The sequence below is a fragment of the Euphorbia lathyris genome, chromosome 8 (assembly GCF_963576675.1).
Source record: "Euphorbia lathyris chromosome 8, ddEupLath1.1, whole genome shotgun sequence".
Taxonomy (NCBI): domain Eukaryota; kingdom Viridiplantae; phylum Streptophyta; class Magnoliopsida; order Malpighiales; family Euphorbiaceae; genus Euphorbia; species Euphorbia lathyris.
In genome coordinates this window covers 77,085,983-77,103,899 of record NC_088917.1, presented here as the reverse complement: position 1 = coordinate 77,103,899, position 17,917 = coordinate 77,085,983, and the positions used below count along the sequence as shown (strand labels likewise).

At 35.0% G+C, this 17,917-nt stretch overlaps 1 protein-coding gene and 1 non-coding gene across 2 annotated transcripts; both read right to left on the bottom strand.

Annotated features, from left to right (window-relative positions):
* Positions 1–5,203: 5,203 nt before the first annotated feature.
* On the bottom strand, positions 5,204–7,679 carry LOC136203710 (uncharacterized). The gene is made up of 6 exons (XM_065994920.1): positions 7,589–7,679; positions 7,314–7,493; positions 6,977–7,215; positions 6,610–6,885; positions 6,222–6,516; positions 5,204–5,442 (listed from the first exon to the last, which is right to left on the bottom strand). Exons 2-4 carry the CDS (start codon positions 7,438–7,440, stop codon positions 6,610–6,612), a joined length of 642 nt encoding a protein of 213 aa, XP_065850992.1. The 5' UTR covers positions 7,441–7,493; positions 7,589–7,679; the 3' UTR covers positions 5,204–5,442; positions 6,222–6,516.
* Positions 7,680–15,701: 8,022 nt separating this feature from the next.
* LOC136204411 (small nucleolar RNA R71) lies at positions 15,702–15,808 on the bottom strand. Its single transcript, XR_010675253.1, has one exon. It is a non-coding gene; the product is annotated as a small nucleolar RNA R71 (small nucleolar RNA).
* Positions 15,809–17,917: the final 2,109 nt, after the last annotated feature.

Sequence of the window (17,917 nt, the reverse complement as noted above, 5' to 3'; positions counted from 1 at the left end):
CCTATTTTGGTACCTTATTCTTGTAATATAACATGAATATTACAGCTATATTCTAATTCAAGCATCAGATAACACATAAATTAACCATGTAAAAACCCTTCAGCATCAAAAGGTTAAAAGCATAAAATTGCATTTCCAGCTCTAGTTTAATATCCCATGATACGTTCTATGGTTAGACAATGACATCAATTTATATACACAGAAACTAACCTACAACACCAGCTCATCATAGATAAATCCTCTCAGTAGTAGTTCCTTACTTTCTTCTTGGACCGTTAATCTTTTCCTGATCAAAATAATTTCATTCAAGTTAGCTAGTCCACTAAATTATGCATATGAAATTCTAATTTCTAGGTAAATTCAAAAGATTCTTGCATTCAAATTATAGTAAAAAAAGTTTAGGCGTATAAATTCTAATCCCATACATATGAAATCTAAAAACAAAAGACTATTCTACAACAAGAATCTGAATCAAATTTCTAATACTCAAAACACTTGTCTAAAATTCAAATTCTCTATTTATGCAACATCTAATTGAGGAATAAAATAGGTAACCTACTATTTTTTTTAACATAGGTAACCTATTCTAAACATTCTTTTCTTTTAATTTAGTTTACCAATATATGCAACACCGTGTTCTAAAATAGAAAATGATAATTGAACTTCATCAGTAATTAATCAAAATTTCAAGATTGTGCAGCAAATAAGAATCAAAATTAGCACCTTCGGACCAACCAATCATGTTCTATTCCCCTTTAAAGTAGTGTCATGTTTTGTCCCCTTCAATCATCATCATCATCATCATTGATCACGTTAATCTCTTCATCACCACTAACTTCTTCGTCGGTTTCAAGTTGACTGTAACCATCATCATCATCATCACAATCATTAATATTAATTGGAATTGTTTCTTCTGCTTGATTAGCAATTGGAAGAGGTATTTCTTCAAAACCAAAACCAACCTCATTCTCCATTGCTTCATCTTCGTCTATGGGTCTTGTTGCATGAAAATCAGCGGTGATCTCTTCTTCTTGAAAAACATCATCATCTTCATTTTTCTCAGAAATATCCTCTAGTGATTGAAAAGGCAATTTATATATGTCCCTAGGATGATTTTTCACCACAATAAGCCAATTTATTTTTTTGGGATCTTGAACATAAAAGACTTGTTCAGCTTGAGAAGCTAAAATAAATGGCTCATTTGTTTTTAATCGACCATTGGCCTTGACACTTGTGATTGAAAAATCATCTACTATATATCCACTTCCTTTATGGCTCACATCAAACCATTCACATTTGAATAAGTAAACACAATTCATTCCTGAGTACTGGATCTCCCAAACATCTATCAAATTCCCATAATACTCTTTATCACAAGAACTATCATCACCCCTAGACAAGACTCCTGAATTTTGACTCTTGCGATTCATTTGACGATTTACAGTATGAAACCGATAGCCATTCACAATATGACCCGAGTAACTCTTGTAGCGTGGGTATGGACCAAAAGCAAGATTCATAAGATCCTTAAAAACAACATCATGTTCATTTAATTCATAAACCTGCAAGTTCATCAATAATATAAATGTAATTTATTAAAAAAAATGGACTAATAATGAGACATAACCTCAAGCAAATTATAATAATCCATACATATATTCACATACATGATCCTGGAACCATTTTGGAAATTCTGCATTGTAACGTTTCCTGAACGCTCTAGTACTCATATTTGGCAATGAATTCTTATACTTTATGTACCAATTGCAAATTATAAAGAATAAATAGATAAAAAAACAAAATATAATAATTTATTAGAATAAAAAATATGATACTTACTCGGCATATGGCCACACTTCTTCACAGTTGTTGAGGATGTGAAGATGTGCCTTGTGCTTCCAATCATCAGTTAGCAATTTGAAATCATCTTTACCTAATGGTCGTCCAGCTTTTCTAAATATTGCCAACTCAATACCATTTGCATTTTGATCGATCCCATCAAAATTCCTAGGATTCTGATTGAAGATCGTGTCAATTCCTACCAAATATCTTGAACAGAAAGTTAAGCATTCATATGCAATATATGCTTCTGCTATTGATCCCTCAGGTTTTGCCTTATTCCGGACGTTTAGTTTTTTCGTATGCAAGTCTCTCTCAACAAAATACATCCACCGATATTGGACAGGACCCGCAATTTTTGCCTCAGATGCTAAGTGGATAACTAAATGCACCATGACATCGAAAAATGAAGGTGGAATTTTTTTCTCCAATTTACATAAAATTAACGGAATCTTCTTCTCAAGACGATCCAATTCAGACATTTCCAAGCTCTTACTGCATAAATCACGAAATAATGCACTCAACTCAATAAGTGGCTCAACAACATCTTTTGGTAGGAACCCTCTAATGGCTATCGGAAGAAGCTTCTGTAGGAACACATGACAGTCGTGACTTTTCATGCCAGAAATTTTACGTTCCTTAATGTTAATACACCTAGATATATTTGATAAATATCCATCTGGTGTCTTCAACTCAGCCAGCATCTTACATAAAGCCACTTTGTCATTTTCAGAAAGCACATAACATGCAATTGGGACACGTACTTTATCTCCAACCACGGTCGGGTGAAGTCCATGCCTGATACCCATGTTAACCAAGTCCTTTCGACTGTTTAGTGTATCTTTAGTTTTTCCTTTGATCTTCATCAGAGTCCCCAACACATTATCACACACATTCTTCTCGATATGCATGACATCTAAATTATGGCGAATAAGAAGTGTCTTCCAATAAGGCAACTCAAAAAATATACTCTTTTTTCTCCAATTCTCAAACCTATTTGAAGCATCATATTTCCTTTTGATGCCTTTATTGAATGGCAATTGAGTGAAATTGTCGAATTCCTTTAACACATCTAGACCTGATAAAGGTGTTGGCCTCTTTCTCATCTCTGTTAAACCATTAAACGACCTTCTATCTTTGCGCCATTTATGATTGGGAGGCAAAAATCTCCTATGATCCATATAGCATAACTTCTTTGAAGCACGAAGGTATTCAGCACTAGTATTCTTATGGCAAATAGGGCAAGCCTTATAACCTTTCGTTGACCACCTCGATAAGTCAGCATATGCCGAAAAGTCATTGATAGTCCAAATGATTGATGCACGTAATGTAAAATTTTGTTTACTATGAGAATCATATGTCTCCACGCCATCAACCCATAACTCTTTCAATTCAGAAATTAGAGGTTGCAAAAATATGTCTATACCCATTCCTGGACTATGCTCACCGGGTATAATCATCGACATTATCAAGTTTGACTATTTCATGCACAACCAAGGAGACAAGTTATAAGGTATTAGAATCACAGGCCAAATGCTGTGTTGAGAGCTCATGTTTCCAAAAGGTTGAAAACCATCAGTTGCCAAACCCATTCTAACATTACGAGGGTCACTAGAAAAAATTTCATGTTGATCATCGAATGATTTCCATGCAGGACTGTCAGCAGGGTGCCTCATAATTCCATCATCAACCCTCTTTTCCTTATGCCACCGCATGTTTGATGCCATCTCTGTACACATAAACAACCTCTGCAGTCTTGGTTTTAATGGGAAATATCGTAAGACCTTGTGTGGAATTTTCTTATTATCGTTTGAATTGTCACCAGACTTCCACCTAGACAACCCACGTATTTGACAAGAAGTTGCATTTGCAAATGGACCCCAATATAAAGTGCACATATTTTGACAGACATCATATTTTTCATAATGAAGACCCAAACGGCGGATATATTTCTTTGCACTACTGTATGACTCAGGCATAGTATGTTTCCCATTCGGTATTATCTCTCTTGATAAACTAAGTAAATCGTCAAAAGATTTATTTGTCCATCTGTGAAAACTCTTCATGTGAAGTAACTTGACAATAGTAGCCAATTTCGAGAGTTCACATCCTGAATGCAATTTCTCCTTATATTCATTTAGTAATCGATAAAACTCACCAGCATCCCCTTTAGGTTCCCCTAGCATACTATTACTGTCACAATCATTACCAACTAAACTATCATTATCAACACCATATATATCATTGAGCAATCCAACCATATCATCATCCGACTCATTATCATTATCATTATCATTGTCATTCAGATCTTCATTGATACCACGTTCTTCATTTGGAGACTCACCATGAAGATACCAAACTGTATATGTGGTCATAATTCCAAATTTCAACAAGTGAAATCTAATCGTAGATTCATCATTATAAACCACATTTCTACATTTTTTGCAAGGACATTGAATCACGTCGGTCAACAATTTAAATCTATACGCATACTTCAAAAAAGTCTCAACTCCTTCAATGTAACTACGATCTTTTCTATTGGCAAGAGACATCCAACTCTTATCAATATTCATATCGTTTATGAACCAATCTGAAATTAAATCACATAGTGTCAAATATGATATTAGAACTAAGCACCAAAAAACCAAAAAATTGAGCAAAAAGAGTTACTCATTCCATCAATGTCTCAAATTGCATTTTTTACGGTTTGAAAAAAAAGTTTCTCTGGAATTTACGTAAACCAGATTTATATTTGAAGTTGACCTATCAAGGGCTTCATGTGAATTTATCTTTGCATTTCATGGCTCATTTTACATTTAGTTAGCTAACTAGAAATACCATTATATAAGACAAAGCCTACTTGCCTAGCTAAAATAGTCTAGACTTTATACATACAACTACTTTATTTGAAATCAAGACAGAGCCTACTCTAAACAACTTTCTGATACTTTCATCAGTCCACTATGCAATTTATTAAATTCAGAATCTAAAACCTTATGTAAATTGAAATCAAAACATTTAAAAATCCATCCTAAACCAAAAACATCATCCCTATCAATGTTGAAAAGTAATAAACTAGCGATATTAATCAATAAAGCAAACAAGTTCAAAATTAATGAATCCATCAATTGATAACCTTCACAAGTCCATTTGCATCTCTTCCTCCTATAAAATTGTAAGAACAAAAACACCCAATTAACAATATGGTTTATTATATAGTTCAAAAGCAATATTGTGTTTTAATTAAGGACTTACCAAAGTATTTTGTGTACTCCTTGAACTGTTTTCTTTTAACATTACTTCCATCTTTCTGCAATACGATTCAAAAACCAGATGTCTCTCCAGCTCTTGTTCTTCTTGCGCCTTTCTATGTTCTTCTTGCGCCTTTAATTTAGCTGTCAGTCTTGCAACCTCATTTTTAAGCGCATTAACTTCATCACTTTTACCATTAGACATCATTCCTCTAGTACTTGCTTTATATCCCAATCCCTTACCACGAACATATCCCGATCTAACTCCAAATACCTGTTGTAGCACATGATCTGGTGTGGGAATAGATTCATTATCATTTATTGGTTGATCCTCAACCCTTTTCATATCTTCCTGCATTACGTAAAATAAGTGAAATTTAATAAACCGAGTATAAAGATATGAAACACACTTAGTCAGAAAAAGAGTACCTAAAAGAAGCCCAAACATATATAATGTCAGAGGCCAATCAATCACCAATTGTCTCATAACTCAATCATAAACATTAGCTCATATATAATAGAGATTTCACTTGAAATTAGATTCAGGGATAAGGTACCAAAATAGGCCTATGGTTTTTGGAGAAGCATCAATTTAGGCTCCATATACAAAATAGTACTAATTTAGGCCTCGATAACAGAACGAGACACGTTATTGATATTACACATATAAATTTTCCCAAAAATCATAGGCTTATTTTAGTACCTTATCCCTTAGATTTAAGAAAATAAATTTCAGCATTATATAAAGTTCACAACCTGCACATTCCATATAAACTAGTACATTAGTTCTCCAGTATGCTTTAGATGCAGAGTTCTACATTAGACTTTGGTTTCTCTGATACTAAAATAATAATTACCTAAACCATAATGGTAATTATAATGGTTAGGATACTCATGCTTAAGACATTGATAAATGACCAAGTAACAAAATTTTATTCTGAATCTAAAAATGTCATAAGAACATTTCAGGCATGCCAACCAAGTACAAGAAAAGCAACCAGTTTTGATGATTATATTTGTAACTCAGAATTGCAACATCAATAAAAACACATAAAATAAGCTTATGAAACAAAGGTTAATCTAGTTTGACAAGTTTACCAATGTAATTGCTTAAAAAGTTCTATTACTTACATAAATTCTTCTTGATTCTGAATCACGGAATGTATTTTGTCCTTGGTCATCTATAATTCCATGAGTGGCCTTCCACACATCAGAAGCCTTTGGCAATTCGCCTAATTCCTCATCCATTTTCAACATTAATAGTATAATCATCTTAAAAGGAACTAGCCAAAACTTTTAAAAATAATTGATAAGAGTTGCCCTATATATTTACCATTTTATACTCTACTTGTGCAAAAGGGGTTGAACTAGTTGAAGAAACTACTATTTGAGAAGCACGATTAGTTGAATTAATATAACTCCGTTCCTACAAGTAATGTGTAAGAAAACATTCATTTAAACTGAAAATAATACATACTAACCATCACATAATAAATGAAACAAAACATTAGATATTTACCTAAAAATCTTTGCTTCCAAAAACTTTAAGCATGTCTTTCCAAGCATCTGCAGATAGTTCTTTAGGAACATGTTTCAAACGTTCATCATCATTAGTATACTTGCGATATTGGCTATGTAATTTATGTTTACATCTGCGATATGCTGTCTTCATCTGAAAGAAACAGAAGTACTCAAACTTAGCCCTTTTCATTTCTGGCGTGTCATGCTCGACCTTTCCTAACTCTTCACACTTCTTCCACTTTTCAGGGCTATCAGTACTAACATCAAAATAGTCCTGTACAATATGTAATTTCATGAAATATTTAATAAAATTTAACAATTATACACAATTTTTTAAAATTGGTCGTACATAAAATGATATTTACCTGAACCATAGCCCATAAACGGGACATGTGCTTCTTTTCAATTTCATCCCAAGGCTCAGTTGGAGGTCCATAGATTCTTGCGTAGTATCCTAACCATGATGATACTTTATTAGAGTGTTTCCCAATTGGTCTAAAATATCTGCCGGGTGGAATGAAAACAACTAATTTGTTTTTCCTTCCATTAGCAAGTTTGTCGAGATCCATTCCTTTGTATGGTCCCCTACCACCAACTGATCTCCCTAAAAATAAGTAACAATAGTACTTAAAAAAAAGAATGAAGATATTCTAATTTTTCATATGAAGCGCTAAAAAATGTTAAATTAAAAATGAAACAAACCTCGAAAAGTTTCAGAATTTTCAGGGCTTATCTCTGTGTCTAATGGGCAAGGATAGTTGGATTCATAATTATCAATGGGATTATCAGATTGTGGATTGTCAGACCCTTGCAAGTGACGAGCACCCATCTCGGTAACCAGTTCATTATCAGCATTGTTATTTAAATTATGCCTCTTTTTGTCTAATATTATGTAACAAACAAAGAGTTATTATACATTCTTAAAAACATTTATAAAGAAACTCAATAAATGAAAATTATAATAACCGCAACTATACCGAGAGTAGATCGACGTAGCGAAGAATGCACGCCTTCATCATCAATAGTAGCACGTGTATGAGGACTAGCCGATGTAATTCTTTTATTTCTTAAATCTTAATTGATAAAATAAAATAATTATTAGATATCATAAATAGTTTATTCATATTAAATACAAGCGTAGAAAATAAATCAAAACTTGAATATAATGTACCGTTTATTTGCGCAATAGATGATGGTGTCTGTGCAGCTGCATTTCTAGTTTCATTAATGTTAGCAGCACCATGTACCTGCTTTCCTCTTAAAATTTATCTCCATCCCTCTATGAAACAAAATTTAACATATATAATATCATACACCATTATAGGAAAATAAAAGTTAAATGATTAAAAAATGTTATCTTTTTACCTTGATTTGCATCTAAAGTAGGCATTTCTTGACTTAGTGCTGGGAAATTGTATCTTCATCGGAATAATCATTTAAGGTAGGTGGGTGAGGTTTAAGTATCGGGTGTAATCTCCTCTCGTACTTCTTTCCGTTTTTTACACTCTTCATACTCTTAACAATTCAATTAACCTTTTTACAACCTGGTACAAATAATTTCTTAGTCCAAAAACCATTCACATAAAATACAAGCTTCATAATCAAATTCTTTCATGTATTAAACCAAACATCTAAAAACACATAAACTCATAGTTTTGGCTGCCCCCTATCAAAATTCAAAGTAGATTTCATCTACAATTATCAAACCAATTATCAAATGTGCTATTCCGATTCTCAGAATGCTAAAACTCGAGCAAGATAACCACCAGCTACTACAACATCATGTGTCAAGTAGAAAAATAAGATTGCAAGTGATAAGTAGAAATCATTTTCCAACTTTATACATCCATCTTCACAATTGCATCTCAAATAAAACAGTAGTTTCCAAGATGTTCAGAGTTTCTCTTTTTTCACATATTACATAATGGAACATTTTTTCATTCGTCATTCAAAATACAAGGATTATCTAAAAGCTGGTCTATTGGTAATCATCTCTATATCACTAATTATCAGTTGTCTTTGATGGTCCCCTTTATGTTGTACGGGCAAGCAAGAAACAAGAAACGAAGCAAGAATGACACAAGAAATGAAAGAGAATAACGAAATAGGGGAAAAGATAGTGCAGGAGAAGCGATTGGCAAACATGAAAATAGCAATTCTAAACAAGTCAAAATAATTTGGAAGGCAAACAAATTTATTATTATGCTTGGTAAGAAATTGTTATAGAAAGTTATAGAAGTTGACTTGTGAATTGTAAATCGTAGAAGTTGACTAGCAAATCATAAACTCAATCCACAATTCAATTTGATTTTATCCCACTTTCATTCTACTTTGAAACTAAAAAACTCTACCACAAAACTAATAGAATACATTATATACCTAAACATATAGTCGAAGCATTAATTCAATATTGAAGAATAACCAATGTAGAAACAAAGACATGGATTATTGCACCGTTCATCCTTACCCGTCATTTAGACATTCAGTCCAGGTCAGGTACTTCTCATGAACCTAATTTTACTCGTTAAAAGAATAATAAGGCAAATGAAGATTTTCAGTTTCTTAAGGGATAAAGTTAATCAAATACTGTTTGATGGAATATTAATGGAACAATATACGGCCATACAGGGAAAAAAAATAGGAATCAGTCCATCCTGCAACTGACTTTAAATTGATCAACTCACTTTGGCATCATCAGAAAAGGAGGCACACAATTCCCTTTGTCTTGTAGTAATAGACTACATTGAGTGTGTGCCCACCATAGGTAAAAGTTAACATTTAGAGTACATGGTATAATGTTTCAAGAGACATTAACTTTGTTAGAACAGTTACCAAGTTCAGTGAAGCCAGGTTCAATTTTCGCCTGCGCTAACAATGTTTCCACAACTTCTCTCTGGTTCATGTACAAACTGAAGACACCGTTCTATCAAATTTTGCACATGGATCCAGAGACCAAACCAAAAAATAATATGAAAAAGTCAATAACCCAGGTTATAATGGGAGGAAAAGAATGCATAGCAGAAACTTTCTTTCTACATGGCATCATGACTAAGGCCTAAATCACAACGTCATAACACAACTAAACCTCAGACTTTTTTTGCCCAATCCTTTTCACCTATTGATTGCCATATTTTGCTGGGAAATAAATGTCAACGGCTAGCCAATATAAAAAAATTCCCTCTTTCTATCAAACCTTTTCTCTTGTTTCGGTAGTAATATTTTGTTTTTCACTTTCAGGTAACTAAAGAAGATCAGAAACAAAACATTTCCTTTTTTCTTCTTTTTTTTCCTTTGCACATCTACATTAACCATCTGATAGGAAGCCAAGAGGGGCATCCCATTAAATAACAAATACTAAGTAAAAGGATTTTGGCTTAATGTATATTTAAACCTTTAAATTTGGCACGTTTTGCCTATTGGCACCGTGAACTTCTAAAATAATCTATCACACACTCATAGTTGGCTTTAAAAACATATCACACACCTATAGTTGGTGTGTGATAGGTTTTTAAAGCCAAATATAGGTGTGTGGTAGATTATTTTAAAAGTTCAGAGTGCCAATAGACAAGACTTCCCAAGTTTAAGGGTGTAAATATGCATTACACCAATATCTTCTATTCATTTAAGGGTGTTCATTTGCTTTCTTAAATAGCTGCATCTAATATTGACAAGTGTAGTGCATCATAACTTGGAAAGAGAAAATCATAATTGCATACAGATTTTAACCAATTAGAACAACAATATTTTGGTTACAAAAACAATATTTCACTCAACCATATTAGCCATTTGATATGATATGTGCCAAGTCCAATCAATATTAGAGTGAAAAAGATTTTTCATGTTTACAGAGACAAATTTACTGAAAAGCTGAAGAAAGTTCCTAGAAACTAAATTTTACTATGGAGAAGTTATCCTTAGGAATTATAGGCTTACTACTAAAATAGTACCCCAACCTTTGCAGATTTGAGGCTCAGCCTTCCACATCAGATAAGGGACAGATTACTGAGCTGCGGAAATATGCTTCAAAAATAGGGAGAGGAACTGCGGAATCAATTCAAGAATAAAATTGAGGCATGTAGAGCAACCCTCCGAGCAACCAAATGAAGAGACGATGCGGCAAACCAAAGCCTCTATCTGAAAACGAGAAAGGAATTGGATGAACTGCTATTACAAAAGGAAACCTACTGGAGGCAGCGGTCTAAGCAACTGTGGTTGGAAGACAGGGACCAAAACTCAAAATACTTCCACTTAGTGGCTACGGCGAGAAGAAAGAAAAACGTACTGATCAGATTAAAGAGAGAGAATGACAACTGGCATGAGTGGAGAAACGGATTGGAACAAGTACTGTTAGGCTACTACAATGACATCTTCAAGACGGAGCAGAGCCAGACGGAACCTATATTGATTAATGTACCGAGAAGCTGATCAAACCATTTACCCCAGAAGAAGTTAAGGAAGCCGTGTTCTCCATGCACTCGGATAAAAGCCTAGGGCCAGACGGCTTTAACCTTGGGTTTTATCAGAAGTTCTGGAATATAGTAGGAGAAAAAGTGACAGAAGCTTGTCTAGAATGGCTCAACACAGGTATCTTCCCTGATGAGATTAATGAGACTACAGTTGTACTTATCCCAAAGAAGTCCCTCCCAGAATATGCTTCAGATCTACGCCCGATAGCCCTCTGCAATGTAATCTATAAAATTCTGTCCGAAATGCTAGCAAACAGGCTTAAAATTGTTCTTCACTTGATCATATCAGAGCAACAAAGTGCCTTTATCCCCGGAAGGCTAATTTCGGACAACGTAATGTTAGCTTTTGAGGTTAACCACTTCTTAAATAGGAAAACATAGAGGCGGGTGGGCTTCGTATCACTCAAACTAGACATGGCAAAAGCATACGACAGAGTAGAGTGGAGCTTCTTGGATCAGATGATGCTAAAAATGGGAGTCTCATCTTCATGGGTCCAGTTAGTAATGTAGTGCGTGACAAAAGAAAGATACAGCATCGTTAATGGCTCACATGTCATCGGCCCCATCATTCCACAAAGAGGATTACGGCAAGGAGACCCTACATCTCCCAAAAGAGAGGCCTGTCAGCCTCTCTTTTGGCACTCGAAGAAAGAGGAAATATTCATGGGTGCTCAGTAGCAACACAAGCACTACCGATAACTCACCTGTTTTTTACCGACGACAGCTATCTATTTTTCAGGGCTACTGTTACAGAATGCGAGGCTATCCGACACTGCCTCTGGCCATACGAGAAAGCTTTGGGTCAAAAAGTAAATTTCAACAAGTCATCAATCCATTTCAGCAAAAATGTGAGTGATGAACAAGAAGCTCTTTTAAGTGCAACGCTGGGGTAGGGATAGCCCCGAGCCCCGACAAGTACTTGGGACTCCTTTCACTGATTGGAAGGAACATGAGGGAAATATTCGGCTATCTCGAAGATATGTTTAGGAAAAGGATAAATAGCTGGAAAGCTAGATACCTTTCAAAATCTGGGAAAGAGGTAATGATCAAATCTGTCCTCTAGGTACTCCCGTCGTACGCAATGAGTTTGTTTCTTATACCCAACACTTTATGTGGCGATATTGAGAAGCTATTAAATTCACTCTGGTGGGGTTCTAAGGATGGAGGAGGAAACAAGATCCACTGGAAAGCTTGGGAGGGATTGTGTGTACCCAAAAATACGGAGGGATGGGATTCAAACGATTACACAATTTCAATTTAGCCCTATTGGCTAAGCAGTCTTGGATGATGCTAACTAGACTAGAATCCTTAGTTGCACGGGTTTTTCAAGGCTAGATACTACCCTTAATCATCAATTCTAGAAGCACAATTGAAAGCAAATCCAAGTTTTTTGTGGAGAAGTTTATATGCAGGCCTACCTCTTATCAGAGCCCAGGTGAGGCGGTTAATTGGAACAGGTGCTCAAACTTCTATCTGGTCGGACCCCTAGCTACCGGATGATTACAACCCGTATGTCGATAGCATTCCTCCGCCGGGTGCTGAAAACGCGACAGTAGCACAGCTACGAACAGAACTGAATGGCGAATAGGATTAAGATCGCCTAACTAAGTGGCTATCAACATGGGATAGACGACTAATAGCTGAAATCATCCTTAGCTCGAGACAAATCCAAGATAGGTGGTGGTGGAAGCCCGAACGCAGTGGTGAGTACACAGTCAAAAATGGGTACTGTTACCTGCAAAACAATCTGGTTACAGACACGATGTCAGCAAATGAAGAAATATGGAACAGTGTCTGGACGCTTCTCACCCCCCCAAAGGTGCGACAACTGATATGGCGAGCGTTATCCGGCTTTCTCCCAACCAGAGACGCCCTGTTCAGAAAAAGAGTGGATGTATCGAGAAACTGTCCGAGATGTGGATTACAGACAGAAACGGTTTTTCATGCAACTATATAGTGTGCGGAGGCAAGGCAGATATGGTTGCTCACTGAAATTGGAGATATTAGCACACAATTTAGCTCCATACAAGAGTTCTGGAGATATATCAAGGGAAGACATAATAAAGGAACCCTAGAACTGGTGGTAATGGTAATTTGGTCCATCTGGAATGACAGAAATGCAATGGTATGGGAGAATCGCTCCTCCTCGCCTTATATTTCTTACAGTAATGCGACGTCACTCCTTAGTAGATGGTGCCATGCACAGGTAAGAGGCTGCTCAAATAGCAACCCAAGCACAGAGGTAAAGTGGAAAAAGCCGCCGACGGGACTGTTAAAGCTGAATTTTGACGCAGCGGCGTTTTCAGATTTCGGAAGAGTAGGGTACGGGTTTGTACTGAGGGATTGTTAAGCCCAAAATATACCTAAAATATCATTAATATTTATATCATTTTTATTACATATTCGTGTTATTTATATCTGTTTAGATTACTTTTACTTTCGAATATCTTTCTTTCTTGCAAGGTACCTGAATATTTGGTAAAATCCAAATAGGAACGAAAAAGGATCAAAAACAGAAGAAAAACCCTACAAAAGGAGTCAAAAACGACGTAAATCGAAAAGCGCCAAGTCAAGGACACGAACGAAAGCAAGAAGTAAGAAAACTTGCCGGGCCGCGACAGTGGATCCTCAACCTGCGGCCGCGACACGCGCGGTTTAAACTATTTCTCCCCTTCGTCCGTCGCTCAGCTCAATGCTACGTCATTCACGGCCGCGGATTACCATCCTCGGTAAGTGCAGAAATTTTACAAAGAGCATTTAACACATGCTGAAAATCCAAGAAACGCGTTCGTTCAAGTGGATAAAGACGACCTTTCACAACGGACACGACTCTTAACCAAAGGAACACATCACTTCAAACTCAACCCTTCATCACCTATAAATAAAGAGTTGATATGGAGAAAAAGAGGATGAGATATGAAATGTTATAATATAGATATAGAAATCAGAGCGTAGAACTTATGTCGAAGTTCTAAGTAAAAACATTTCGAGAGTTAGAAATTAGATTCTGTACAAAACAAGATGAGGTACACATATTGTTTATAGTTTAATTACAACTCAGTAGCGTTTAGACATTGTTCCAGTTTTAGTTTGCATCATGGTAGTGGCCGACCGAATCCCTATTACGAAGTTACAGCGAGAAGATTGAGTAGAGTGTTCGCCCCCGAGCCTGACAACCTCCTAGGAAACCCAAGGAAGCGGAACCGATCAAGCCCTTCACTTGCACGCCCTCGAAGAACTCGATGCTCCTTATTCTCTGTAAACTTGTATCAATTTATATTTCATCTAATAAAGTTCGTTCTATTCGACAAATCGTTATGCAGCACTTATGGTAACCAATCCAATATAAGTGAGGTTGGTGTTTTCATTAATATGCACTTGAATTCAAAATCATTACAATGAAACTTTGTTGAACACTTAGGCAAATTATCATCTCGAAAGAGTTTTAATTTGAGTAAGGGCAACTATCCCGAACGGGTTTTGTCGCGTTCAAAGCCAATTAATTAGAGGTTCCATCATTTATTTCATCGTCATAATTGATACAAAGTTTAAGTTGTTTTCTTTGCTTAATGCAAATGAATAAATTCATTCGTTTTTCTAATAAGTTCTAAATGTTCCTGTTTTGTAAAATTCATCCTTAAAATCAGAAGATCTTTCAAACAATCGATTTATTCTAAATATAAAATCTTATTCCAGCATTTTCAAATACTCAAAGTTCTCAAACTCAATTAAACAATTATTTTTCCTAAATTCAATTAAACAAATTTTCACTTTTCATTTACATTTAATAGTAAATCTAACCAGTTCGAAATTAATAAACACAAAAATAAGTTTTTCGCTAAAAAACGTATCTCTGTGGGATCGATATTTTTATTACTACAAGCGAAACCGTGCATTTGCGGAAATCGCTCAACAAGTTTTTGGCGCCGTTGCCGGGGATACGCCAAAATTTTTGATAAATTTTTTTTTTTCGTATTTTATTTTCGAATATAGGTCTATACATTATTTTTTATACAATTTTTATATTTTATTTATTTTCAGTTATATAACATATTTGTTTTCAATTTTGTTTTGAAGGTAGTTTGGCTTGTGTAACAATTTCAAGTTCATGCGCAGTTCGCGAAATTCGGGCACGCCACCTGATCCTTTTGATCCAGAAATTGAAAGAACACTTAAGAAAAACAAGAAAAACAACAAAAACAAAGACAAAACACCCTTAAAAACCAAAGTAGACCAGCCAGAAAATATGGCCGATCCACCGACACTTATGGATTATGCTAGACCAGGAATGACCGGTGTAACTAATAGTGTAGTTAGACCCCGTATAAACGCAAATCAATTTGAAATTAAGCCTGCTTTGCTTAATATGTTGCAAAACAACGTAACGTTTTACGGACTACCTAACGAAAACCCTAATGCACATTTGACAAATTTCTTAGAAATTTGTGACACTTTTAAAATTACCGATGTAACAGCCGAAGCAATCAAACTTCGCCTCTTTCCTTTCACTTTGAAGGATAAGGAAACAATTTGGTTAACTTTTATGCCTGCTGCAACATTTGAAACTTGCGACCAATTAGCCCAAGCGTTTTTACAAAAATATTTTCCCTTAGCAAAAACCGCAAGAGTCATCAAAGAGTTGACATCTTTTACACAAAATGATAATGAAACTCTTTATGAAGCTTGTGAACTTTTTAAAGAACTTCAACGTTTATGCCCACACCACCAACTGCCAGATGCACTTTTAATGCAGACATTCTATAATGGATTAAATCCTACGACTAGAGGTTCATTAGATGCTATGTCTGGAGGGTTATTTATGAAGAAGACGACCGCCCAAGCAAGAGAACTTTTGGAGGAAATGGCAATCAACAGCAGTATGTGGCCCGCAGAGCGTGGACATATACCAACGACGAAACCATCATCCTCAGGTACATCATCAGTTAAAGGTATAATGAATCTTGATCCAGTTGCGATGTTACAAGCCCAATTTTCTGCCTTATCGCAAAAAATTGATAAGTTTATGGCACCATGCAATCTTAATGATCCGATCCAGAGAGACATTAATTACGAAGGTATGAATGAGATAGAACAGGTAAATTTGGTCCAAGGACAAAACCAAACTACTAATCCTTATTCCAATACTTATAATCCTGGATGGAGAAATCATCCTAACTTTAACTGGAAAGATGGTAATAATAATAATAATGCAAATGCTAATCAATATCGTGTAAATAATTATCAAAATCAAACAAGAGATACGATTAGCACTTTATCTTCAAAAATCGACAAATTTATAGATGCGATGAATGGAAAGGTAAGTAATCAAGACGATGGTTTTAAACGGATCGAAAATAAATTCGATCAGCTTATCAAAAACCAATCATCTAGCATCCATAATTTGGAGGTTCAAATTGGACAACTTGCTAAATCAATTCCATCCCGCAAAGAGGGAAGTCTTCCCAGCCAAACGGAAGAAAATCCGAAAGAGCATGTTAAGGCTATCACACTTCGTTCGGGGAAAAACTACTTAGGTCCGGAAATGCCCAAAAATTCAACTTTACCTGGAAATGATTTACCAAAATCCAAAGAAGATACGTTAAAACAAAAAGATATGCCAATTGACTCTAATCCAAAACCTTTTGTACCAAAACCACATTTTCCACACAGGATCCGAAATAAGGACCATGATAAACAACTTTTATCATTTTTAGATAAGCTTAAAAATTTGCATATAAATTTAACATTCATGGATGCAATTACGCAAATTCCTAACTATGGAAAATTCTTGAAAAATTTAATTTCAAAAAAGATTAGTTGGGAAGGAATTTCATCCATTTCTCTTTCTGAAGATTGTAGTTCGATAGTATCAAGCAAATTACCTACTAAACTCAAAGATCCCGGATGCTTTACCATTCCGTGTACATTGGGAAATATGGAATTCCCAAGTTGTCTTTGCGATTTAGGAGCTAGTATAAACTTGACGCCATTGTCTATTTTTGAGAAATTAGGTTTAGAAGAAGACATCAAGCGTACCAATATGGTTTTGCAATTAGCGGATCAATCCACTAAAAGACCATATGGTATAATTGAAGATGTTTTGGTGAAAGTTGACAAATTTATTTTTCCTACTGATTTTGTTATCTTAGATTTTGCTTATGATGTTAATTGTCTGCTAATCTTTGGTAGACCGTTCATGAACACGGGACGTGCTCTAGTTGATGTGTCGGAAGGAAAAGTAGTTTTAAGAATAGGTGACGATAAGATCGAGTTCGATATGAATCAAGAAATGAAATATCCTATGGAGGATTTTGCTTGCATGAAACTTGATTTAGTTGAAGAATGTGTTAATGACATTGTTCAAAGAGAAGAAACAATAGAACCTATAATGGGTGAAGAATTAGAAGATAAGGACCCAGAGTCTTTGATTCGAGAAGATGGACCATTTCCGTCTTCAGTCGTAATTCCACCTAAATTACAACTTAAAGAGTTACCAAACAATTTGAGGTACAACAAAGAATATTGGGCTAGTAGGGAACTTAACAAAATGTATTACGAAAGTATTTCAGAGATAGGAATTGATTTCGTAACAAGATTACCTGACAGATAAATCAATTAGTTTTTCTATACACAGTTAATTTAGATTTTTGTTTATTCTTATTTTTATTTTTATTTATTTTATTTTAGATTAGATCACTTTATATTAGAATTTTAGATATATAAAAATATAATCAAGTCATTATTTTAATTAATTTTTAGGAATTTAATGTGAATTAGAAGAAATTTTGTGATTCTCAGTTGAGAATTCACATATTTAGAATTCTTAAGGAGGTAAGAAAT